The following is a 25,896-nucleotide window of genomic DNA, read 5'->3' on the forward strand; positions in this document are numbered from 1 at the left end:
TATCCATGTACTTTAGATGGCTTTTAAATGTTGCTAATGTGCCCGCCTCAACCACTATTTCTGGCAACTTGTTCCAAATACGCACCAGCCCTTGCATGAAGAAGTTGCCCCTGACGTCCCTTTTAAATCTTTCGCCTCTGATCTTAAACCTATGCCCCCTTGTTTTTAACACCACCTCCCTGGGAAAAAGACTGTGCTTTTCTGTCTATGCCCCTCATGATATTATATACCTCTATCACATCACCCCTCAATCTCCTACATTCTAGGGAATAAAGTGCTAGTCTACGCAACCTCTTCTTGTAACTCAGGCTGACAAATCCAGGCAACGCCCTGGTAAATCTTTCCTTCACCCTTTCCAGTTTAATAACATCTTTCCTATAACAGGGTGACTAAAATTGTACACAATTGTACTCTAAGTGAGGCCTCACCAATATCTCATAACTGCAACATAACTTCCCAACTCCTAAGATCTATGCCCTGACTGATGAGGGCCAGTGTGCCAAACACCTTCTTCACCACCCTATCTACCTGAGATGCCACTTTCGGCGAACTATGCACTTGCACTCCAAGGTCCCTCTGTTCCATAACACTTCCCAGAGCCCTACCATTCACTGAGTAGGTTCTCCCCTGGTTTGATCTCACAGAATGCAATATCTCACACTTATCCGGATTGAAAGCTCTTTGCCAATCCTTGGCCCACTTACCGAGAGGATCAAGATCCCCCTGTAACTTTTCATACCCCTCCACACTTTCTATACCACCACCTATTTTAGTATCATCTCCAAACTTCTTACTAACCATGTTATTCACATCCAAATAGTTTATGTAAATTACAAACAAGGGTCCCAGCACCAACTCTTGTGGCACACCACTGGACACAGCCCTCCAGTCTGAGAAACAACCCTCGACCATCACCCTCTGCTTCCTAGCACTGAGCTATTTATGAATCCAATCTGCTATCCCCCACCCCGCCCCCCTTGATCCCATGCGATCTAGCCTGCCATGAAGGACCTTGTCAAAGGCCTTGCTAAAGTCCATATAGACCACATCCAGTGCCCTACTCTCATCTACCCTTTTGGTTACCTCCTCGAAGAACTCCAAGAGATTTGTCAGACACTACTTCCCACACGCAAAGCTATGCTGACTGTCCCAAATCAGACCCTGTCTCTCCAAATGTTGGTAGATCCTGTCCCTCAGAATCCCCAACAGCAATTTACCCACCACCATTGTCAGACTCACCAGCCTGTAGTTTCTTAGCTTGTCTTTGCTGCCCTTTTTAAACAATGGTACCACATCAGACACTCTCCAGTCCTCCAGAACCTCACCTGTGGCCAGAGGTGAAGCAAAAATCTCTGCAAGGGCCTCTGCAATTTCTCCTCCAGCTTCCCTCAAAGTCTGAGAATGCATCAGGTCAGGCCGTGGGGATTTATGCACCTGAATGCACTTTAAGGCCTCCAGTACCTCCTCCTTGATAATCTGTATATGTCCAAGACATCACCACTCATTACCCTTGCTTCCATCATTTTCTCCACAGTAAAAACTGAAGAGAAATATTCATTTAAAAATCTCTCCCATTTCCTTTGGTTCCACACACAGACAGCCATGCTGATCTTTAAGGGGACCTATTCTCTCCTTATGCACCCTTTTACTCTTAATATACCCATAGAATCTCTTGGGATTTTGCCTCACCTTGTATGATCCCCCTCATACCCTCTTTTTGCCCTCCTAACTTGCCCCCTTCTAGCTCTCCCTCCTGGCTACCTTGTAACTCTCCAGAGTCCAGTCTGATCATTGCTTTCTAAACCTTAGGTAAGCTTCTTTCTTCCTCTTGACAAGATATTGTACGTCTCTTGTCAACCACGGTTCCTTCACTCTACCATCCTTACCCTGCCTCAATGGGACAAACCTATCTAGAACCCCATGCAAGTACTCCCTAAACAACCTCCACATTTCAGTTGTGCACTTCCCCAAGAACATCTTTTCCCAATTTACACTCCCAAGTTCCTGCTTAGTAGCATCATAATTCGCCTGCCCCAATTAAATACTTTCCCATATTGTCTGCTCCTATCCCTCTCCAAGGCTATGGTAAAGGTCAAGGAGTTATGGTCACTGTCTCCAAAATGTTCTCCCACCGAGAGATCTGAAACCTGATCAGGCTCATTGCCTAGTACCAGGTCCAGTATGGCCTCTCCTCTGGTCGGCCTGTCCACATACTGTGTCGGGAATCTTTCCTGGGCACACCTTAAACTCTGTGCCATTTATTTTCTTTACACTGTGGGTGCCAATCAATATTAGGGAAGTTGAAATCACTCATTGGGGGGGGGTGGGGGGGGGGGTGGTTGGTCTGTGGAATACTCCAATAGAGTGATCACTCCCTTCCTCTTTCTGACTTCCTCTCCCACACTGACTCAGTAGACGATCCCTCCCTTCCTACAGCTGTGACACTGTCCCTGATCAGCAAGGCTGCTCCCCCACCTCTTTCCCTGTCCCTTTTGAAACATCTAAGCCCCAGAATATCCAGCAGCCATTGCTGCCCTTATGAGAGCCAAGTCTCTGTAATGGCCATCATGTCGTAGTTCCATGTACTTACCCATACTCTAAGTTCATCGCCCTTGTTCCTGATACTTCTCGCATTAAAGTAGACAAACTTCATCCCATCCAACTGACTGCAATTTTGCCCTTTCAACTGCCTATCCTTCCTCAGTCTTTCTACACGCTGCATCTACTTGTGCACTAAATGCACCAACCTCTGACCTATCACTTGGGTTCCCATCCCCCTGCCAAACTAGTTCAAACCCTCCCCAACAGTTCTAGCAAACCTGCCCGCAAGAATATTGGTCCCCCTCCAGTTCAGGTGTAATCCGTCCCTTTTGCACAGGTTGTACCTTCCCCAGAAGAGATCCCAATGTTCAACAAATTTCAAAACCCTGCCTCCTGCACCAACTCCTCAGCCATGCATTCATCTGCCAAATCAACCTATTCTTACCCTCACTGGTGTATGAGGCACGGGCAGCAATCCAGAGATTACTACCCTTTTGAGGTCCTGCTTTTCAGCTTCCTACCCAACTCCCTATATTCCCTCTTCAGGACCTCATCTCTTTTTCTGCCTTTCATTGGTACCAATATGTACCACAACCTCTGGCTGTTCACCCTCCCCCTTCACGATGCTGTGGACCCGATCCGAGATATCCCTGACCCTGGCACCCAGGAGGCAACATACCATCCGGGAGTCTCTGTCATGTCCATAGAATCTCCTGTCTGTCCCCCTTACTATGGAATCCCCTAACACTACCATTATCCTCTTCTCCCCACTTCCCTTCTGCACCACACAACCAGGCGCAGTGCCAGAGACCTGGTCACTGCAGCTTTCCCCTGGTAGGTCATTCCCCTCCTCCAACAGTATCCAAAATGGTCTACCGGTTATTCAGGGGAACGGCCACAGGGGTACTCTGCACTATCTGCCTATTTTCCTTTATTCCCCTGACAGTCACCCAGCTACGGGCCTCCTGCAGCTTAGGAGTGACTGCCTCCCTGTAGCTTTTATCTATGAACTGCTCATTCTCCTATAGAAGCTGAAGGTCATCCAGCTGCATCTCCAGTTCCCTAACACAGTCTGTAAGGAGCTGCAGCTGCATGCACCTTGTGCAGATGTAGCTATCAGGGAGACTGGAGGTCTCCCAGAACTCCCACATCTCACAAGATGAACACACCACTGACCCTGGAGTTTTTCTAACTACTCTGGCCTGGAACTAAAGGAAGAACCAAAAGAAAGAAAGAAATTTAGCAGAGACTTACCTAAACCTTCACCTCCTCTTGCCAAAGCCTCAGTCCCCTACTCTAACCCTAGTCACTCACACAATGGCTCCTGCCAAAATGGCCACTCTGCTTATACCTACCTTCCTTTTATTCGCTGCCGTTAATTAGCAGATCAACTACTAACAATTTGCAAATGTGCCTCCTGTAGATTCTTGCAAGGTGAAACTCACAAGCACACGCACAGAGACTCACCTCTTCTCAAAGCTCCTGCTCTAAATCTGGCTCCAACTCCTGACTCTGCAAGGTGAAACTCACAAGCACACGCACAAAGCCTCAATATCTTTTGTCAACCAGGATTCCCAAAACCTGCCAGCCTTGCCCTTCTCCCTAACAGGAACATGCAGGCCCTGAATTCTTGACATGACTCTTCTAAAATCCTCCCACTTGGCAGACGCTGCCATCTCTGCTAACAATGTCACCCAGTCAACTTCTGTTAGATCCCGCCAAATGGCTTCAAACTTTGCTCTGCCCCAGTCAGGACCCTAAACTGTGAACTGGTCGTACCTTTCTCCTTAACTATTTTAAAATTAATGGAATTATGGTCACTGGACCCAAAGTGCTCGCCGACAGACACTTCTGCCATTTGCCCTACCTTAATCCCCAGGAGGAGGTCTGGTATTGCACCCTCTCTAGTAGGTCCCTCTTTATATTGATAAAGGAAGCCTTCTTGGACACATTTCACAAATTGCACTCTGCCCAAGCCTTTTACACTATGGTTGGCCCAGACAATATTAGGGATGTTAAAATCTCACACTAATACTAACTTTTATGTTTACAACCAACTGCAATCTCTCTACATATCTGCTCCTCCAATTCCCACTGACTACGGGGGGATGGCCTGTAATACAATCCCATCAGAGTGACCATCCCATTCTTGTTTCTAAGTTCTACCCATATGGCCTCACTGGATGATCCCCCAAGAATATCCTCTCAAAGGACCATTGTTATGACTTCTTCACAAAGGAGGCAACTCACCCTCCTCGCACACGTGAATAATATTCTGCAAAGCTTCCAAACCTGAGGAAAAGATTAGACGTCTGCATATTTCAGGTATATAAAGCTGTGGTAGAGATTGTCCTCAAATCAAGGGACAATTATTCTGTGATTTGGCCACGTGTACTCACAGGAAACGTGAGGTACAGTTTCAGCTTTCAGTACAGAAGTAAATTAGTTTCAAAATTAGCTGATGCAGTTGTATTAACAGAGTGCAAATGGGTTAATCAAAAATATGTATTTATATCTTTTCTACTGCAGACTTGGTACATGGCTGGTTTATGGACAAGGCCTGATTCAGAGCAAACTGAATCTTAAACCAGTTTAAAGTCTCAAGAAAGATGCAAACATAAGTTACTTTGCATGCAACTCTCATTTTTTTTCTGACTTTCATGTTGTTTTAGCTAGCATAGCCTGTACTGGGGATTTTAACATGCATGGGGGATTTTAACATGAAGGTGGATTGGGAAAGCCAGGAAGGTGAGTTTGTGGAAGTTCTATGGGATGGCTTTTTGGAGCAACTTGTTGATGAGCCCACCAGCTGAATCAGCTGTTTTCGATTGGGTGCTGTGTAACGAACTGGAGGTTATTAGGGAACTAAAGGTAAAGGAACCATTAGGAACTTGTGATCACAATATGATTGAGTTCAGTTTCAAATTTGAAAAGGAGAAGCTGATATCAGATGTGCCGATATTTCAGTGGAACAAAGGAAATTACAGTGGCTGAGAGAGGAGTTGGCCCTAATTGATTGGAAAAGTAAGCTAGTTGGATTGATGGCAGAGCAGAAATGAATGGAATTTCTACAAGAAATAAGGAAAATGCAAGATCGATTATATTCCAAGAAAAAAGGTTATGGATGGAAAAATGGCACAAATGTGGATAACGAGAGAGGTGAAGGCTAAAATAAAAGCAAAAGGGAGGGGCATACAAGGAAGCAAAAATTAGTGGGATGTTACGGACTCAGTGAAAGTCCCTTTAAGATAGAGAGTGTGTGTGTATGTGTGTGTGGGGCGTGCTTACGTCAATAGAAGATAAAGGACGTAATGACGTTGTTGAAGAAGTTAGAAGAAGAAAGAGAGAGAGAGAAGGGAGAGAGACACCAGCCTGCTTGTTTTTCTCTATCGATGGATGAGAAACAATAACTGTGTTTGCCACTGAAATCCATGTATGGAAGTTGGAAGTAATCCGGTGGAGTTCACTTTGTTGCTGACCTGTAGAAGGAAACAGGTATTTGTGTGTGGACGACCACGGTTCGGATGCTTTTCGGGGTGAGCAAGTCACTACCGAGTAAACACTGAAGTGTCGTTTGGGTTCCATCGTGGAACATTTGGATTTCGTATGTACTCTCTCTATGTTTTTCTACATCTACATCTTATCTTCAGACAACGGTGGTTGTTGAAGAAGCCCTTGCTCATGTTTCACCTTATGGCTTGCGGAACTGAACTTTAAGAACCATTCAGGAACTGGGAGTTTTGGACTTTGTCACACACACACACGAAGAGTTTAGTTTTGGGGTTAACGTTCGAGGTTTAACATTCTTGAATTCTAACATACTAACATTTTTACTTTTATTTTACGTATTATCATAAGTAGTGATTAATAAAATAGTTTTTAACACTGAATCATGCTCAGTGTGTTTCTTTTGTTGCTGGTTCGTGACAAAATTGGGGGCTCGTCCGGGATAGTTCCCAAGGTTAACGAGTGTCATCTGGGATCGTTCCCCAGATTGACGAGATTTGTTCGAGATTCAATCCAAAGATTTTTGAGGGAGGTCTGATAAATTCTTTTTAATTGGCTTGTGTGTGTGGAAACCAGCAACAATGGATACATTTTTGAAAAAACCCTCTCCTGGAGGATTGCAGGGGATGAGGAAGCCTGATTTGGTGAAAATTGCTGCAGAGTTACATCTTGAGGCAGTAACGCGATTTATGAGAAAGGCAGATATTCAGAGACTGATAGCTGGCCATTATGTGGAAAAGAAGGTGTTTGAGGAGGAAGTGTTAAAACAGTTTCCTGGCAGTGAAATAGCAATTTCTGAGGCACAGGTGCAGATAGCAAAGATGGAGTTAGAACAAACACGACTGAAGTTCAAGTTGGGACAAAAGAAATTAGAGGCTGAATGAGAGCAAACCCAGTTAAAGATAGAGGCTGAACGAGAGCTAACTCGGATGAAGATAGAGGCTGATCTAGCAATGAAGCAGATGGAATTGAAGAGGATGGAGCTGGATAGTGAGGAGAAGGAGAAACAGAGGCAGCATGATTTACAAATGATGCAAAAGAGTGTGGAATCTGATTCTGATGATGGTTTTTCAGCCAGCAGGGAGGTTCGATTAGTCCCTCCGTTTGAAGAAGATCAGGTTGATCAGTATTTCCAACATTTTGAAAAGGTTGCTGTGAGTTCAAACTGGCCAAGGAAAGGATGGGCTCTTATGGTACAGAGTGTGATTAAAGGTAAAGCTCAAAAAGCTTATTCTGCTTTGTCTGTTGAGGATGCAGCTGATTATACCAAGGTAAAACAAGCTATATTGAAGGCCTATGAATTGGTACCTGAAGCTTACAGACAAAAATTTAGAGACTTGAGGAAATCTGCAGATCAGACTTATATGGAATTTGCCAATGGAAAGGGAATATGTTTTGAACGATGGTGCCTGGCTAAAAATGTAGATGGGGATTATGATAAATTGACAGAATTGATACTGGTGGAAGACTTTAAAAGATGTGTTCCAGCTGAATTAACAACATATTTAAATGAAAAGGCAGTGGAAACTTTACAAGAAACTGCTAGGTTGGCAGATGATTATGCTTTAACCCATAAATCCAAATGGGGACAACCTAAAACCTTTCAAAAGAGTTACAAAGACAATCCAGGTAAACCAGAGATTAAATTGGGAGGTAATCAAAAAGGAAAAGATGAAAAGAAGCCAGGGCTGGAGAAATCTGTTGAGCGTACTTGTTATTACTGTAGGAAACCTGGCCACGTGATATCTAATTGTGCCCTTTTGAAGAAAAAGAAGGAAGCTGGGCCCAATGCTTGCTTTCAGGCAATTAAAAATCAAAAAGGTTTAGGAGATGCTGTTAAAGATCAGTCCTTGCAAGAGGGAAAAGCGGAAAAGTTGGAGGAGGTGAGAAAGGAATTCCGTTCGTATGTATCAGAGGGTTTTGTTTCACTGAATGATGAGTCACCCCAGGTGCCAGTGAAAATTCTTAGAGATACTGGGGCTTGTCAATCTCTCTTGCTGGACAGTGTTTTAAATTTTGGTGAAGAAAGTGACACTGGTGAAGTAAATCTAGTGCGAGGCGTTACAGGTGAGACCATGTCTGTCCCTTTACACAGGGTGATTTTAAAGTCAAAGTTCGTAGAAGGACCAGTCGAGATAGGGATAAGACCTAGGTTGCCAGTGGAAGGAGTTTCTTTGTTATTGGGAAATGACCTTGCAGCTGGAGAAATTGTTCCTGTGGTACGGTTAACAACCAAACCAAGGATTGATGAGTCTGAGGATGATCCAGATGTTTACCCATCATGTGCGGTGACTCGAGCTAGAGCTAGAGAATTAGCCAAGACAGACAGTCCGGTGCAGTCTGATGTAGTTCCTTGTGACAGTCCTAAACAGGAAGAAAATTTTGATGCCTTATCTGAGACTTTTCTGTCTTCACTGGAGGATCAACATCCTTACAGTGAGCCTGAATTTAAAGATTTGTCTTTGTCGAGGAAGGATTTTATGGTGGAACAGACAAAGGACCCTGAGTTGACAGAATTGAAAGAAAAAGCTCTCTCATGTGAGGAGATTGAAAAGGTGCCAACTGGATACTATGTCAAAAATGGAGTGTTAATGAGGAAATGGAGACCTCCTCATGTCCCTGTTAATGAGGAATGGGAAGTTATTCATCAGGTTGTTGTTCCAAAAGTTTATAGGGATGAGATTTTAAACCTGGCCCATAGTATGCCTTTGGGTGGTCATTTTGGTGTGAATAAAACTGTAGGGAAGATCTTGAAACAATTCTATTGGCCTGGTTTGAGAAAAGATGTGGTGATGTTTTGTCGAACCTGCCACACATGTCAGATGGTAGGTAAACCAAATCAAAAACCCCCTGTGGCTCCTTTGAAGCCAATTCCTGCTTTTGGTGAACCCTTTTCGAAGGTGATTGTGGACTGTGTTGGCCCCTTACCAAAGTCTAAGACTGGAAATCAGTATTTGTTAACCATCATGTGTGCCACTTCTAGATTTCCAGAGGCAATACCCCTTAGAAATATTAAGGCCAAGACGGTGTCAAAGGCTCTTGTAAAATTTTTTACCTTGTTTGATTTGCCAAAAGAAATCCAATCTGATCAAGGTAGTAATTTTATGTCAAAAATTTTTCAACAAATAGTCTATGAGCTGGGAGCAAAGCAGATTGTATCATCTGCGTATCACCCAGAATCTCAAGGAGCTCTGGAGAGATTTCATTCTACTCTCAAAAATATGCTGAAGACTTATTGCTTTGAAAACACCAAGGATTGGGACGAAGGTATCCATTTACTTTTGTTTGCCGTTAGAGAATCGATCCAGGAGTCAATAGGATTTAGTCCGTTTGAGCTTGTGTTTGGACATCGGGTGAGAGGACCTTTGGAGTTGTTGAGAGAGCAATGGGTTAATGAGGAAGTTCACTTGAGTCTGTTGGACTATGTCCAAAAATTTAAAACTCGGTTGGAGAGAGTCTGCCAGCTAGCGAGAGAGAATCTGAAAACAAGCCAGATAAGAATGAAGACATATTTTGATAGACGTGCTCGGCCTAGGACATTCGCAGTGGGGCAAAAGGTGTTGGTATTTTTCCCTAGCCAAAATAATCCCTTGCAAGCTCGTTTTTCTGGACCCTATGTTATTGAATCTCGAGTGACTGATCTAACATATATAATCAAAACACCAGATAGACGCAAGAAAACACAACTCTGTCATGTAAACATGCTAAAACCTTATTATGAGAGGGATTCAGTTGTGGCCTTGGTGGATGGTGAAAAGGTTGTTTCTAGAATGCCTGATGTTGATGTTGAGGAAGGCCAATTTAGACCAAATATTGTTCCATCGAAACTGAAAAACCAAAATATCATGGAGAACCTTGAAACGAAGTTGGACCATTTACAAGTTTCACAAAAACAACAGATGAGAGAATTAATTTTAAAATTTAAAAATCTGTTCCCAGATGTTCCAAACAGAACATCGATAATTACCCATGATGTTGATGTTGGGGATGCAAAACCAATCAAACAACACCCATATCGAATGAATGTGGAAAAAAGTAAACTTGTTGATCAGGAAATCAAATACATGTTGGAAAATGATATTATTAGACATTCTACTTCAAATTGGAGTTCGCCCTGTGTTATTGTACCTAAACCTGATGGAACTGTTAGATTTTGCACAGATTACAGGAAAGTGAATGCTGTAACAAAGTCAGATGCTTACCCTATTCCTAGGGTGGATGATTGCATAGACAGAGTGGGAAAGGCAAAATTTCTTACAAAGATTGACCTATTAAAAGGGTACTGGTGTGTTCCATTAACAGATAGAGGAAGGGAGATTTCAGCCTTTGTAACCCCTTCTGGATTGTATGAATACAATGTTTTGCCATTTGGAATGAAAAATGCTCCGGCAACATTTCAAAGAATGATTAATTCAGTGATTCATGGGTTAAAACATACAGATGCCTACATTGACGACTTAGTGACTGGGAATGATACATGGGAGGATCACATCTCTGCGTTAGAAAGGTTGTTTGAAAGACTTTCCAAGGCTAACCTTACAGTTAACTTGGCTAAAAGTGAATTTGGCCATGCCACTGTGACGTATCTTGGTTATGTTGTAGGTCAAGGCAAGCAAGCTCCTGTTCAGGCAAAAGTTCAAGCAATATCTGAGTTCCCTATTCCCACAGGTACGAGGACTGTTAGAAGATTTTTGGGAATGGTTGGATATCATCGAAAATTTTGTAAAAACTTTGCTGATATTGCTCTTCCCCTAACTAATCTTCTGAAGAAGGGAGTAAAGTTTGTTTGGACAGATTCTTGTCAAGAAGCATTTGAGAAGCTGAAAGCCATTTTATGCTACCATCCTGTGCTCAAAACACCTGACTTTGAAAAGCTATTTTCATTAGCAGTAGATGCCAGTGATGAAGCTGCAGGAGCTGTGTTGTTGCAGAAGGGTGACCTTGATGATATTGACCATCCTGTAGCTTACTTTTCAAAGAAATTTAATGAGCATCAAAAGAATTATTCCACCATAGAGAAAGAATTACTGTCGCTTGTTTTAGCCTTGCAACATTTCAGTGTATATGTTTGCACCGCTCAGAAACAAGAACAGAAGGCTGTTAAACTGGAGTTTAATTTTGCAAGAGTTTGATCTCATGATAACTCAGATTAAAGGCAAAGATAATGTGATTGCTGATTGTCTTTCCCGATGTTAAATGGGAAACATGTATCTGTACTAATCTGATAGTCTGTAGTTGTGTAGCATGATAATTATTAAAATTACTAACTATGCGCGGTTAAAATTTTCTTGGAAAAATTTTTTTTTAGGTGGGAGGTGTTACGGACTCAGTGAAAGTCCCTTTAAGATAGAGAGTGTGTGTGTATGTGTGTGTGGGGCGTGCTTACGTCAATAGAAGATAAAGGACGTAATGACGTTGTTGAAGAAGTTAGAAGAAGAAAGAGAGAGAGAGAAGGGAGAGAGACACCAGCCTGCTTGTTTTTCTCTATCGATGGATGAGAAACAATAACTGTGTTTGCCACTGAAATCCATGTATGGAAGTTGGAAGTAATCCGGTGGAGTTCACTTTGTTGCTGACCTGTAGAAGGAAACAGGTATTTGTGTGTGGACGACCACGGTTCGGATGCTTTTCGGGGTGAGCAAGTCACTACCGAGTAAACACTGAAGTGTCGTTTGGGTTCCATCGTGGAACATTTGGATTTCGTATGTACTCTCTCTATGTTTTTCTACATCTACATCTTATCTTCAGACAACGGTGGTTGTTGAAGAAGCCCTTGCTCATGTTTCACCTTATGGCTTGCGGAACTGAACTTTAAGAACCATTCAGGAACTGGGAGTTTTGGACTTTGTCACACACACACACGAAGAGTTTAGTTTTGGGGTTAACGTTCGAGGTTTAACATTCTTGAATTCTAACATACTAACATTTTTACTTTTATTTTACGTATTATCATAAGTAGTGATTAATAAAATAGTTTTTAACACTGAATCATGCTCAGTGTGTTTCTTTTGTTGCTGGTTCGTGACAGGGAAAACAGAAGACTGGGAAACTTTTAAAAACTTACAGAAAGAAACTAAGAAGGTCATTAGGAAAGAAAAGATGAATTATGAAAGGAAGTTGGCAGATAACATTCCAAAAGATTTTTTTAAATATATGAAGAGTAAACGAGAGACACGGGTTGATATAGGACCAATTGAAAACGGTGCGGGAGAGATTATAATGGATAACAGAGAGATGGCAGAGGAACTAAATGAGTATTTTCCATCGGTCTTCACTGTGGAGGACATCAGCAATATACCTGATAGTCAGGGGTCTCGGGGGATAGAACTGAATTCAGTTAAGATTACTAGAGGGAAAGTGCTCAGGAAGCTAAATGGACTGAAGGCAGATAAGTCTCCCGGACCAGATGAGGTGCACCCCCGGGTTCTGAAAGACGTGGCTTCAGAGATTGCGGAGGCATTGGTGATAATTTTCCAGGAATCGATAGACTCTGGCATGGTTCCGGAGGACTGGATGGTCGCAAATGTAGTTCCGCTGTACAAGAAGGATGGGAGACAGGTGGTGGGGAAGTTATTGGAATCGATCCTCAAGGATGGGGTTATGGAATACCTGGAGGTGCAAGGCAAGATAGGCCCAAGCCAGCATGGTTTCGTGAAGGGAAGATCCTGCCTGACCAACCTACTGGAGTTTTTTGAGGAAATCTCAGGTAGGGTGGATGTGGATGTTGTGTGTTTAGACTTTCAAAAGGCCTTCGACAAGGTGCTGCACAAGAGGCTGATTAATGAGATGAGAGCTCATGGAATTACAGGAAGGATATTAGAACGGGTGGAGCATTGGCTGGTCGGCAGAAAGCAAAGGGTGGGAATAAAGGGATCCTGTTCTGGTTGGCTACCGGTTACCAGTGGTGTTCCGCAGGGGTCGGTGTTGGGGCCGCTTCTTTTTACTTTGTTCATTAATGATTTGGATGATGGACTAAATGGTTTTGTGGCTAAGTTTGCAGATGACATCAAGATAGGTGGAGGAGTAGGGAGTATTGAAGGAATAGGAGGGTTGCAGAGAGACTTGGACAGTTTAGGAGAATGGGCAAAGAAATGGCAGATGAGATTCAATGTTGGGAAATGTGCGGTTGTACACTTTGGAAAAAGGAATAAACAAGCAGATTATTATCTAGATGGGGAGAAAATTCAAAGTACGGAAGTACAAAGGGACTTGGAGGTACTCATGCAGGATACCTTAAAGGTTAACCACCAGGTCGGATCGGCGGTAAAGAAAGCGAATGCTATGTTAGCATTCATTTCGAGAGGTATGAAGCATAAAGGTAAGAAAGTGTTGATGAGGCTCTATGGGGCACTGGTGAGGCCTCATTTGGAATACTGTGCGCAGTTTTGGGCCCCTTATCTTAGGAAGGATATACTGATGTTGGAGAGGGTGCAGAAAAGATTTACAAGGATGATTCCTGGAATGAAAGGGCTTACTTATGATGAGCGTTTGTCGGCTCTTGGACTGTATTCATTGGAGTACAGAAGAATGAGAGGGGACCTCATAGAGACATTTAGAATATTGAATAGATTGGACAGAGTAGATGTGGTTAAGCTGCTTCCCCTGGTGGGTGAGTCCAGGACTAGAGGGCACAATCTTAGAATTAGAGGGTACCGGTTTAAAACAGAAATGAGGAGAAATTTCTTTATCCAGAGCGTAGTGAAATTATGGAATTCTTTGCCACGTACAGCTGTGGAGGCCCAATCATTGGGGGCATTTAAGGAGGAGATTGATAGGTATCTAATGTTAAGGTATCAAGGGATATGGGGATAAGGCTTGGAAATTGGGGCTAGAGAGAAATAGTATTAGCTTAGTTCATGGAGCAGACTCGATGGGCCAAATGGCCTACTTCTGCTCCTTTGTCTTGTGATCTTGTATTGAGTAAAATTGTGGAAACTCTGGTCCCACATGGCCAAGTCCTGAAACTCTATAATGGAATTCCATACATACTGTATCTGTTCATATAATGTGTTCTGATTTGCTATTTTACTTTGTTTATGCTGCTGAATAATCAGAATTTCGCCACCAGAGTTCAAAGAATGTTTTTTTTTCTTTTTCATCCTGATCAGTGAAAAGGAAAGAAGCGATTGGGACCATTGGTTCATCGGTTTTTCTGGATCCTGAACACCAAGGTGATCTCAAGAGGAGTGAAATTTTATGGACCTTCACTGTCATCAACAAACGCCCTGTTACTATTGTGGATTACGTTCCAAATAAACCTGTGGAGGAACCAAATGAACAATTCAGATCCCGTATACGGTTTAAGCCTTCTAATGGCTGTCTGCTGATACACAGCCTGAAACCCGAGGATCAAGGCATTTTTAGCTTTGTTGTAGATGAGAGAAAGACAAGTATAATAGAATTGTTTCTCTACTGTAAGTATTCACTTGTTTGTAAATTTTGCAAGTACTGAAGCTGGTAAATTATTTACTCATTTACTGAAGAACTGTCCGTACAAGATTTGTGATTGTTGCCTTCATTGCAAACTAAACTGGTTTCTTCACCCAGTGGAAAGAACATAAGTAGATGAGTGCAGCTGTTCAATCAGCCTCCATTGCGATGACAGATTTACTCTCCCACCGTGGAGTCACTATGCGATTATGATCTACCATCTATTTCTGTACTAGTGAGATGAACCCAGAGCTGTCAGCCAAATCAGAATGATTGAATTTTCAGTTGTGGAAAAATGGTGGAATGGAAAACTGGAGGAGGAAAATGGTGGAGGATCAGGATTGAGTTGGGATGAGGAATGTTTGGGGAGATTCACAGAAATCATAAGATTCGTGAAGAGATAATGGAACTAATTGCATACCTGACAGTCTGCCTAAGGTGAAAGGAAAACTGCTGGAAGAACTCAGTGAGCTGTGGAGACAAAGGGGTAGTTGACGTTTCGGGTCGAGACCCTGCATCAGGACCTGAAATGTTGACTATCCCTTTCCTTCCACTGATGTGGCCTGATCCTCCAGCAGTTTGTTTATTGCTCTAGACTACAGCATCTGCAGTCTCTTGTGTCTCTAGTCCTCCTGTGCCTAAATATATATATATATATATATATATATATATATATATATATATATATCTCTCTCTCTCTCTCTCTCTCTCTCTCTCTCTCTCTCTCTCTCTCTCTCTCTCTCTCTCTCTCTCTCATAACAAAGTAGTGAGTGATTCAAACTAGCATGAGTATTTCCTTAAATTTAAAAAAAACTTAAATGGTCAAATGGCATTCTTACTATAATAACAACAGAAAATGCTGGAAATAATCAATAGCATCTGTGCAGTGTTAATATATTAAGTTGATTATTATTTATCAATTCTAATGAGTGGGAATTAACCTGAGACCATAACCCTTGTTTCTCTTGCCACAGATGCTGCCTGATCTGCTGGGTATTTCTAGCATTTCTGCTTTTATTTCAGCTAGCCAGAGTTTGCATTATTTTTCTTTTGCGTTATTTTAACTTTGACTTGTGACTGTTGGCAGAAAAGATAAAGCAGAATCCTAAGAGGAATAATAGGGTTGTAATAGTAGGTGACTTTAAGTTCCCTAATATTGACTAGGAACTGCAATAGTGCTAAGGGACTAGAATGGGGCATAATTTGTTAAGAATGTGTAGGAAAGTTTTCTCAAGCAACATGTTCATGGCCTTGCTAGAGAAGGGACAACACTTGACCTCCTCGGGAAATGAGACTGGGCAAGAGGCTGAAGTGTCAGTGGGAAGAGCACTTTGGGATCAGTGACCATAATTCTATTAGTTTTAAAACAGTTGTGGAAAATATAGGACTGGTCCACAAGTTGAAGTCCCACATTGGAGCTATTTTAATGGCATTCGACAGGAGATTACAAAGTTTGATTGGGAGGGGCTGTTAGCAGGTAAAGGGACATCTGGCAAGTGGGAGGCTTTTTGTAGTGAGATAAAGAGACTTCAGGGCCAACATGTTCCTATTAGGGTGAAAGGCAAGGCTGGCAGGAATTGGGGAACCCTGGCTGACGAAGGATATTGAGGCTCTGGTCAGGAAAAAGGAGGCATATGTCAGGTAGAGGCAGCTGAGGTCAAGTGAATCCCTTGAGGAGTATAAGGGAAATCAGGAGGGCAAAAATGGGACATGAGATATCCTTCGCAAATAAGGTAAGGAAGAATCCTAAGAGATTCTATTATTAAGAGCAAAAGCGCAACTAGGAACAGAATAGGTTCCCTTCAGGATAATTTGGTTGTCATGAGATGGGTGAGGTCTTAACCAAATACTTCTTATCTGTATTTACCATGGAGAAGGTCATGGAAGTAAGGGAATTCTGGAAACAGAACAGTTGTATTAAAAAAGAGTGGGTGTTGGTGGTCTTGAGGTACATAAGGGTGGATAAGGCCCCAAGGCCTGACCAAATGTATCCCAGGATGTTGCAGGAAACAAGTGGAAACAATTGCAGGGGCCCTGGCAGAGATTTTGGTACCTGCCTTCATCACAGGTGAGGTACCTCAAGGGATTCACTTGATCCCAGCTGCCTATACCTGCAATATGCCTCCTTTTTCCTGACCAGAGCCTCGATATCCCTCATCAGCCAGAGTTCCCAGGTCATGAGCCTTGCCCTCACTCTAACTTATTGTGCCATTATTTAAGAAGAACTGCAAGGACAAGCCAGGGAACTACAGGCCACTGAGTCTAACATCACTGGTGCAAAGGTTACTGGAGGCAAGGACTGATTAGGGATCATCAACATGGCTTTGTGTGTGTGAAATTGTCTGGAAGGTTAGGTTCCATGGAGTCCAGGGAGAACTAGTTAGGTGGATTCAAAATTGGCTCAGAGGTAGGAAGCAGAGGGCGGTCGTTGGAAGGTTGTTTCTCGGAATGGAGGCCGGTGATTAGTGGTGTGCAGCAGGTTTTGGTGTTGGGACCCTTGTTATTAATTCATTATATAAATGATTTGGATGCAATTGCACAAGGCTTGATCAGTAAGTTTTCAGATGACGTGAAATTCGGAGGTGTGTTTGATAGTGAAGAAGTTATCATAGATTACGGGGGAATCTTAATCAGTTAGGGAAGTGGGCCGAGGAGTGGCAAATGGATTTCAATACAGATAAGTGTGAGGTGATGCATTTTGGAACATCAAACTAGTGTAGGACTTGTACTATGAATGATAGAGCACTAGGGAGTACTAGTGCATAGTTCGTTGAAAGTGGGGTCACAGGGAGATAGGTTGGTGAAAAAGCGTTTAGCATGCTGGCCTTCATCAGTCAGGGCATTGAGAATAGGAGTTGGGACATCATGTTGAAGTTGTACAAATTGTTGGTGTACTTGGGAGTACTGTGTATAATTTTGGTCACCCTGTTATAGGAAAGACGTGGTTAAACTGGAAAGAGTGCAGAAAAAATTTACGAAGATGTTGCCAGGACTAGAGGGATGGAGTTATAGGGAGAGGTTGGCCAGGCTAGGACTTTATTTCTTGGGACGTAGGAGAATGAGGGGTGACCTTACAGAAATGTTTATAATTATGAGAGACCTAGATAAAGTGGATGGTAACAGTCTTTTCCCCAGGGTAGGGGAGTCCAAAATTATGGGGCATAGGTTTAGGCCGAGAGGGAAAAGATTTAAAAGGGACCTGAGGGGCAACTTTTTCACACAGATGGTGGTGAGTATATGGAACGAGCTGCTGGAGTATGTGGTTGAGGCAGGTACAAAAGTATCATTTAAGAAGCACTTAGATAAGTACATGGAGGGGCAGAGCTTAGAGGGATATGGACCGAATGCAGGAAGTTGGGACTAGCTGGGTGGGCACCGTGGTCAGCATGGACTCATTGGGCCGAAGGGCTTGTATCCGTGCTGTATTAGTCTATGACTCTATTGACTTAGTCCCTTTGTTCTTTTATTTAATATGAATGTCGTTGCCATGGCTGGCATTTGTAGACCATCCTGAATTGTCCTTCTTAACTGAGTGGCTTTCTGGACCATTTCACTCCCTCAGGTTAGACAGTTTAAAGATGGCTGATTTGGTGGTTGCACATTCATCGGTATTCATCTCATTATCTTGCAAGTTGATTAAATTTAATTCCTTCTGTGGTCTTGATGAGATTTGAATTCATGCCTCCAGATCATCGAACCAAGTTGCTGGATTGCTCATCTTATACCACCACCACTGTGCTACCTTACCCAAATTTCCAGGATACATCAGGAAGCCTTTATGGAACATATGACACCAAGATTGGTGGAGTTGTCAACAGTGTGAAGGGTCGTAGAAGGTGATATCAATGTGTTGGTGAAATGGGCTGAGAAATGGCAAGTGAAGTTTAATCCAAGAAAGTGTGAGGTGATGAATTTTGGGAGTACTAATGAGGCCAGGACATACACCATGAATGGTAAAGACCTTGAGAGTATTGAGGAACAGAGGGACTTTGGTGTGCAAGTCCAAAGATCCTTGAAGGTTGCTGTGCAGGTGGATAACATGGTTCAGAAGGATAGGGGATGCTGACCTTCATTAGTTGGGCATTGAATACAAGAGCAGAAAGGTTATGGCTCCAACTTTATAAAAGATTGGTCAGACCTCAGCTGGAGTACTGCGTGCAGTTCTGGTCACCGCACTATAGGAAAAGATATGATAGTGCTGGAGAGGGTGCAGAGGAGATTCACCGGGTGTTGCCTGAGATGGAGTATTCTAGTTATGAGGAGAGACTGGAGAGGCTAGGTCTGTTTTCCCTGGAGCAGAGTAGGTTAAGAGGGGAATTATTGAGGTATATAAAACTATGAGGGATATAGATAGGGTAGACTGCAGGAATCTTTTCCTCTTATTGGAAGTGAATAAAACTAAAGATTTGGGATAGTGATTAAGAGATTCAGAGGGGATCTAAGGTGGACCTCTTTCTCCCAGAAAGTGGTGAGTACATGGAATACACTGCCTGAGAGAGCATCATCACTGTCAGCATTTAGGAGGTGCCTAGATGAGAACTTGAGTCGTCTGAGGCATTGATGGCAATGGAGCAAGTGCTGGAAGATGGGATTAATACAGATGGGTGCTTATTGGTCAGTGTGGACACTGGGCTGAATGGCCTGTTTCCCTGCTGTATGAGTCAATAACTTTATTTGCATATTCATGTGTGAGTTGAGTGGCTGAAGCAGTCTTCATGACATTGCCATGATGTAGTTTTATCAGCACCATTTTTCTGGTCAACAATGATGAAATTACATCAGAGGTGAAACTGCAGATGTAGGTTTCCAATAGGCATTTAACTAGATGCCACATAAAAGGCTGGTGCATAAATTAACAGTTCATGGTATTAGAGGAATCGTGTTAGCATGGATTGAAAACTAGCTATCACATAGAAAACAAGGTGTTGGAACTAATTGGTCTTTTTCAGGGTGGAAGGATGTATGTAACAAGTGGGGTGCTCCAGGCATCAGTTCTTGGCCCTCAATTATTTACTGTTTGTATTAGTGACCTCGGAGTGGGTGAAATATAAGTTATCTGTTTGCCCATGACACAGAGATAGGTAGAAAGACATGCTGTGCTGAGGATTTGTGACCCTGCCATGGGACGTGTATGGAGTGATCGGGCAAAAACTTCGGCAGAAGAAGTTTAATGTGGAAAAGTGTGAAGGCATGCACTTTGATGGGTTTGAGGAATCAAAAGGCAGATTATCTAAATGGAGCGAGGCTGCAGGTGAGTGAGGTACAGAGAGATCTGGGTATTCTAGTACATAAAACATAAAGTTAGCAGCAGGTCCAACAAGTAATTATGAAGGCAAGTAGCATTTTGACCTTAATTGCAAGGAGTTTTGAGTTTAAAAATGGGGAGGTTATGTTACAGTTGTACAAGGTATTGCCATACCTGGAGTACTGTGCAGAGCTTTGGTCCCCTTGCTTAAAAACGGATGTAGTGGCATTGGAGGCATTCCAAAGGAGATTCATCAGGCTAATTCCTGGGATGAGAGGATTGTCCTGTCAGGAGAGGCTAGAGTTTGGATCTGTATTCTTCAGCATTTAGAGGAATCAAGGAGGACCTTATTGAGGCATATAAGATCCTGCGAGGGCATGACAGGGCAGATGTTGAGATTTTTGACCAGTGGGAGAGTCTCAAATGAAGGGACGTAATTACAAGATAAGGGGTTGGTCATTTAAAACTGAGGTGCATTGAAATTTCTTTTTACAGAGATTGGTGAATCTCTCATTCTTTACTTCAGCGGGTTGTGGAGGATAGATCATTGGAAGTATTTAAGGTGGAGGTTGATAAATCTTTGAAAGATTGCGGAATTGAAGGCTATGGGAAACTGGCATAGAAGAGGAGTCCAGCATAGATAAGCCTTGATCATATTGAATGGTGGGGCAGGCTTGAGGGGCTATGTGGCATACTCCTGCTCCTATTTTCTTGAGTTCTTCTGATCGTATCTTCATCAGTCATTGGATTCATCATCTTTGGAGAGCATCTCCTGTAGGACTCAGTGTTGTCTTGTTATACATGATTGGCCCATGACTCAGTTATAAGCAATAGCTTGCTTCGGAAGGACAGCACATATTGCTCTGAGGTCAGGGTGAAATGTCACTTGTTGCTTTATACCAATATCTAGGCATAGATGCATTTATTGGATGTTCCTCTCACAGTTGACCTCCTTTGGCACCAGGTTCAACTGCTCCACTGAATCTGACCCTGTCTCTGTTCGCATGGGTTATTTTGTCCACTCCATGCACTTTCATTGTCCTCTTCCTTGTGCACTGTTTGCAGAAATGATCTTCCAAATCACAACTGACATGCTGTTCCCACGTGCAGGGCATTTATTTTTCAACCTGCGATACTTGCCACAGCTAAGTAACAGTGGCTGTATTTCCCTTGTTCTCCCTTTTATCTTTTGCTTCACTACATGTACTTCCTTCCATTGGCTATCCAGCATTCACTTGAATAGTGCCTATACAGCTTTGCTGGTCTATATGCACTTTTCTAAAGTTAACTTTATCTGGCATGGTAGTCATTTCCTTGGACTTGACCCCCAGATTCCACAAATAATCCAATCTCTGAGTGAGTGCTTCAAATCTGCAAAATTCTAATAATTTGTTGTCATCTTAACTCCCTTGAGAAAGTGTGAAAAAAAATTCTCATTGATCCTGATTATGTGCAAAAAGTCCAGTAATTGTCAATAGGTTAATATCTGGGCAGATTGTAATATACTGCAAGGACAATTGAATAACCAAAGGAAAAGCTTATAGTCCTGAGATAACTTACTTCAAACTGTGGTTTTGTTCCACAGAAGCAGACAAACTCTGATAAGTTCCACACTAAATAGTGCCAGAAGAACACAGAGCAGATGATCAGGATACATTCTTAACACAGGTTGAAACAGTGATGTGCAGGATGGCAAAGGGCTTTACTTTTCATCTGTTTAGTTTAAGGCCCCTTCTTTCATAGGCTTTAGCAACAATGATAGAACTTGGCCTGTAGATGTGATGAGATTGGAATGACTTTGGCTGTGGACTGGAGGTGATGCAAGTTGAACTATTTCCTATCTGTCCTGTAAATTTTCTTCACTTCATTGGGAAGTTCATTGCAATTGAGGTACTGCAGCAAGAAAGATTTGAGAAATGTACCGGGGTGATAAAACTACCATACTTAAAAGTGTATGCATTGAAATTGAGTCTGTTATGGACCCATTGGTTGAAATCACAACTTGCATGCCATCAACTACTTAAAGGATCTTAGCCATGCCGCTTTCTCTCAAAGCAATCATCGTTCTGTGTCTGCATGTCAGCTAGGCTCTCAACTTAAGCGCTCTTTTTTGTCTTTATCACTGGAAAGCATCAGGAGAACAACCATCCAACAACAACCCATCAATGTCATTCCCTTGCAGGAGCGCTGCACCCAGTAACATTGTACCTCATAATATTTATGCTGTTGCCTGGTATTAACACCAGGTGAAATATGCAGGGTAGGACTGAGATGCACATTTCGTGAGGAGAAACACCAGGCAGCAGCAGGCTGCAATTACATCAAAGGGCTAGGGAACCTAGTGTGAGATCTTCCCAGAGAAGATGGTTATCAGCTGATGAAGCTGGTTAGATTCACAGCTAGAGGCCATCCAAAAACGACAATGCCTTAATGGAGTATCAAACCATTCTACTTGAAGCTTAGCTTCCTGTCACTGGAAGCAGACTGCTATTCTGCAGGTACAGAGAATTGAATACCTGGAATGCACTGTTGCCAGGATGGAGCAAACTCCCACCAAATGAGAGTTGTCTGTGTTGGTGTGGCCTGAAGGCACTGATTATAGCAATGTAGGTAGGAATCACTGAGCTGAGACAGTGAAAACAGAAATCTCAGTTGGAACTGTACTGAGGTGCATAATGGCAAAATACTGTTAGCAATTTGAAATCAAATGGAGGTTGCTGGGAATACTCAGAAGGTGAGGCAGATAATATTTCATCTCAATGGCCTTCAATAAGAAATAAGCAATGAGCTGTGTAGATGGAAGTTATATTTCAGCTGTGGGGGTAATCAGAGCTTTTAGTGTTTCTCAATGAAGCCACTTGGTCTGACTAAATGGTCTTTTTGAGAAATCGTTATAAATACAGCTGCTGCTGATGAAACTAAATCCACTGTACCTCTTGACAGTCACTAGAGAGCAGTGTTGTCCCCTGTTCTAGATCCAAGCATTTACTGCAGCGCCAGATGAACACCAGGGAGCAGTGTTGACTGTATAGTTGAGAGACAACTGAGGTATATAGAGTCATAGAGTTATACAGTACGGAAACAGGCCTCTTGGCCCTAACTCATCTATGTCAACAAAGGTGGCTACCTCAGTTAGTCCCATTTGCCTGCATTTGGCCCATATCCCTCTAAACCTTTCCTAAACATGTACCTGTCTAAATGTCTTTTAAACATTGTAGATGTACCTGCATCAACCTCTGTCAGCTCATTCCACATACCCACCACCCTCACTTCCCCTTTAAATATTTCCCCACTCACCTTAAACCTATGCCCTCTAGTCTTAGACTCCCATACCCTTGGAAGAACACTGTGACCATTCACCTTATCTCTGGCCCTCATGATTTTATATACCTCTATAAGGTCATCCTTCAGCCTCCCATGCTCCATGGAAAAAAGCCACAGCCTATCCATGGATGCTGCCTGACCTGCTGAATATTTCCAGTACTTTTAGTTTTTATATATAGTGTATTTGGATTTTCGGAGGGCCTTTGATAATGTCCCACATGAGAGGTTATTGTGTAAAACTAAAACTAAAGCACGTGGGATTGGGGATAATATTTTGGCATTGATTGATTGGATCTCAGACAAATCTAACAGGACGAGGCAGACTAGATACGGAGCATTTTCCCAAAGCCTCCAGAATCCAGAACGACTCAAAATCTACGTTATGCCACTACTGTCCGGTAGCGCTTACATCAACCATAATGAAGTGATTCAAGAGGTTTGTTTTAGTGCAAATCAACTCCCCCTCATACATGACTTGGATCTACTTCAATTTGCCTACTGCCACATCAGGTCAACAGCAGATGTGATTTCTCTGGCTCTTCACTCTGCTCTGAACCATCTGGGCAATGGGAACACATACACCAAGATGCTGTTCAATGAATATGGCTTGGCATTCAACACAATCATCCCATCCAAACTCATCATCAAGCTTCAACACCTGGCCCTCTGTACCTCCCTCTGCAAATGGATCCCCGACTTCCTCATCAGCAGATCCCAATCAGTGAAAATTAGTAAGATTAGATCATATATTTATTTATTAGTCACATGTACATCGAAACACACAGTAAAATGCATCTTTTTGCATTACTGACTATGTGCTGGGGGCAGCCCGCAAGTGTGGCCATTCTTCCGGTGCCGACATAGCAAACCCACAGCTCCTAGCCTGTACGTCTTTGGAATGTGGGAGGAAACCGGAGCACCCGGATGAAACTGATGCAGACATGGGGAGAACATACAAACTCCTTACAGACAGTGGCAGAATTGAACCTGGGTCGCTGGCGCTGTAATAGAGCTACTCCTCCTCCCTGACCATCAATATAGCTTCAACTCAACACTGCCTGCTTAGCCCCTGCTCTACTCCCTATACACATATGACTGTGTGGCTAAGCACAGCTCCAATGCCTATACAAATTAGCTGACAACACCATTGTTATTGGATGAATCACGAGGGGTGGTGAGTCAATGTACAGGACCGGGATAGGATACCTGATTGAGTGGTACCACAACAACAACCTCTCGCTCAGCATCAGTAAAACTGAAGAGCTGATTGTTGGCTTCAGGAAGGAGAAGGTGGGTGAACATGTGGTCTACATTGGGGGATTGGTGGTGGAGAGGGTCAGCAGCTTTAAATTCCTGGGCATTAACATTTTAGATGACCTGTCCTGGGCCCAGCACATTGATGTAATCATAAGGAAGGCACACCAGTGTCTTTACTTTCTTAGAAAGTTAGGGAAGTCTGGGTTGTCACAGAACACTGTCACAAACTTCTGCAGATGTACTGTTTAAAGGATCCTGACTGGTTGCATCATCATCTGGTACGGCAATTCAAATGTGCAGGAACATAAGAAGCTGCCAAGGGAAGTGGACTCAGCCTAATACATCACAGGCACATCCCTCCCCACCATCAGTAGTATCTACAGGAAGCACTGCCTCAAAAAGGCAACATCTATCATCAAAGATCCTCACCATCCGGGCCATGCCATTTTCTCGCTGCTACCTGCATGAGGTACAGAAGCCTGAAGTCCCACACCACCAGGTTCAAGAACAGCTAGCTCCCTTCAACCATTCAGTTCTTGAACCAATCTGCACAACCCTAATTACTACCTCAGTACAGCAACACCATGACCACTTTGACAATTTTGCACGACAGTGGACTTTTTTTTGTTCTAACTGTGTTTATGTTTGTTCTGAATGCTGCTTATCTGATGCTATGTGCCTGTGATGCTGCTGCAAGTGGAGGCCAAGCCATGAAACATATTCCGGATACATCCTTAATGGCAAAGGAATCCAGGAATATAGGGAGAAGGCAGGAGTAGGTAAATCATTGGCCACAATCGTGTTGAATAGTGGTCAGGCCCAAAGGACAGAATGGTTGACTCCTGCTTCTATTTTCTTCTATTATCTCATTGAAACACATAAAATTCTGACAGGGCAAGAAAGACTGGGCACAGAGCGTATGTTTCCCCTGGCTGGGAGTCTAGAACAAGATGTTATAGTCTTGGGATATGGGGTATGACATTAAAAACTGTTAAGAGAAAAAACTTCTTCACTCATGGGACCAAACCCATGGTGGTTACCCTGTGAAATTCCACTGTGGAGGCCAAGTTGCTGAATATATTCAAGCAGGTGAACAGGTTTCTAGACAAAAAGGGAAACAAGGGATATGAGATTAAACAATAAGTTTTAAAATAGAGGATCCACCATGATCATATTGAGTGGCAGAGCAGGATGAAAGGCTGAACATCCGATTCCTCCTAATAAAGTTTCTGTGCTGTTATTCTATAACTTTTGGGACTGACTGGCTGCTTAAGGCAGAAAATCCTTTTGGAGATAAGGAAGTCATTTCTTCACTGTAGGTTTGTCATTACCGCACAGGAATCTCCAGTCCTTCACTGGAAGCTGGTAGCAGCTCTGACAGCTTTATGCAGGTGTTGCAGGTTTTATTGTAATTAAGTACTAAAGGTTTTCAGGCGTAACCATAAGTAAGGTCTACCATTAAAGCGTAGAGTTCAATCACACAGCCATTGAAAGCCAAGCGAGGATTATCATGATAGCAACCTCTCCTTTCCGCAGTCATTATTTCCATGCCGGAGTGAGAAACCCAAGGACTGGGGACTCTGGACAGAAGA

At 42.9% G+C, this 25,896-nt stretch overlaps 1 protein-coding gene across 1 annotated transcript in view; it reads left to right on the top strand.

Moving 5' to 3' along the window:
• LOC127585943 (uncharacterized) overlaps positions 1-25,896 on the top strand; it is a 68,022-nt gene that overhangs the window by 25,375 nt on the left and 16,751 nt on the right. The window contains exon 3 of the mRNA XM_052043699.1: positions 14,157-14,462. Within this exon, the coding sequence (XP_051899659.1) occupies positions 14,157-14,462 (306 nt within the window). The remainder of the gene's footprint in view (positions 1-14,156; positions 14,463-25,896) is intronic.

The sequence above is a fragment of the Pristis pectinata genome, chromosome 34, assembly GCF_009764475.1.
Source record: "Pristis pectinata isolate sPriPec2 chromosome 34, sPriPec2.1.pri, whole genome shotgun sequence".
NCBI lineage: Eukaryota > Metazoa > Chordata > Chondrichthyes > Rhinopristiformes > Pristidae > Pristis > Pristis pectinata.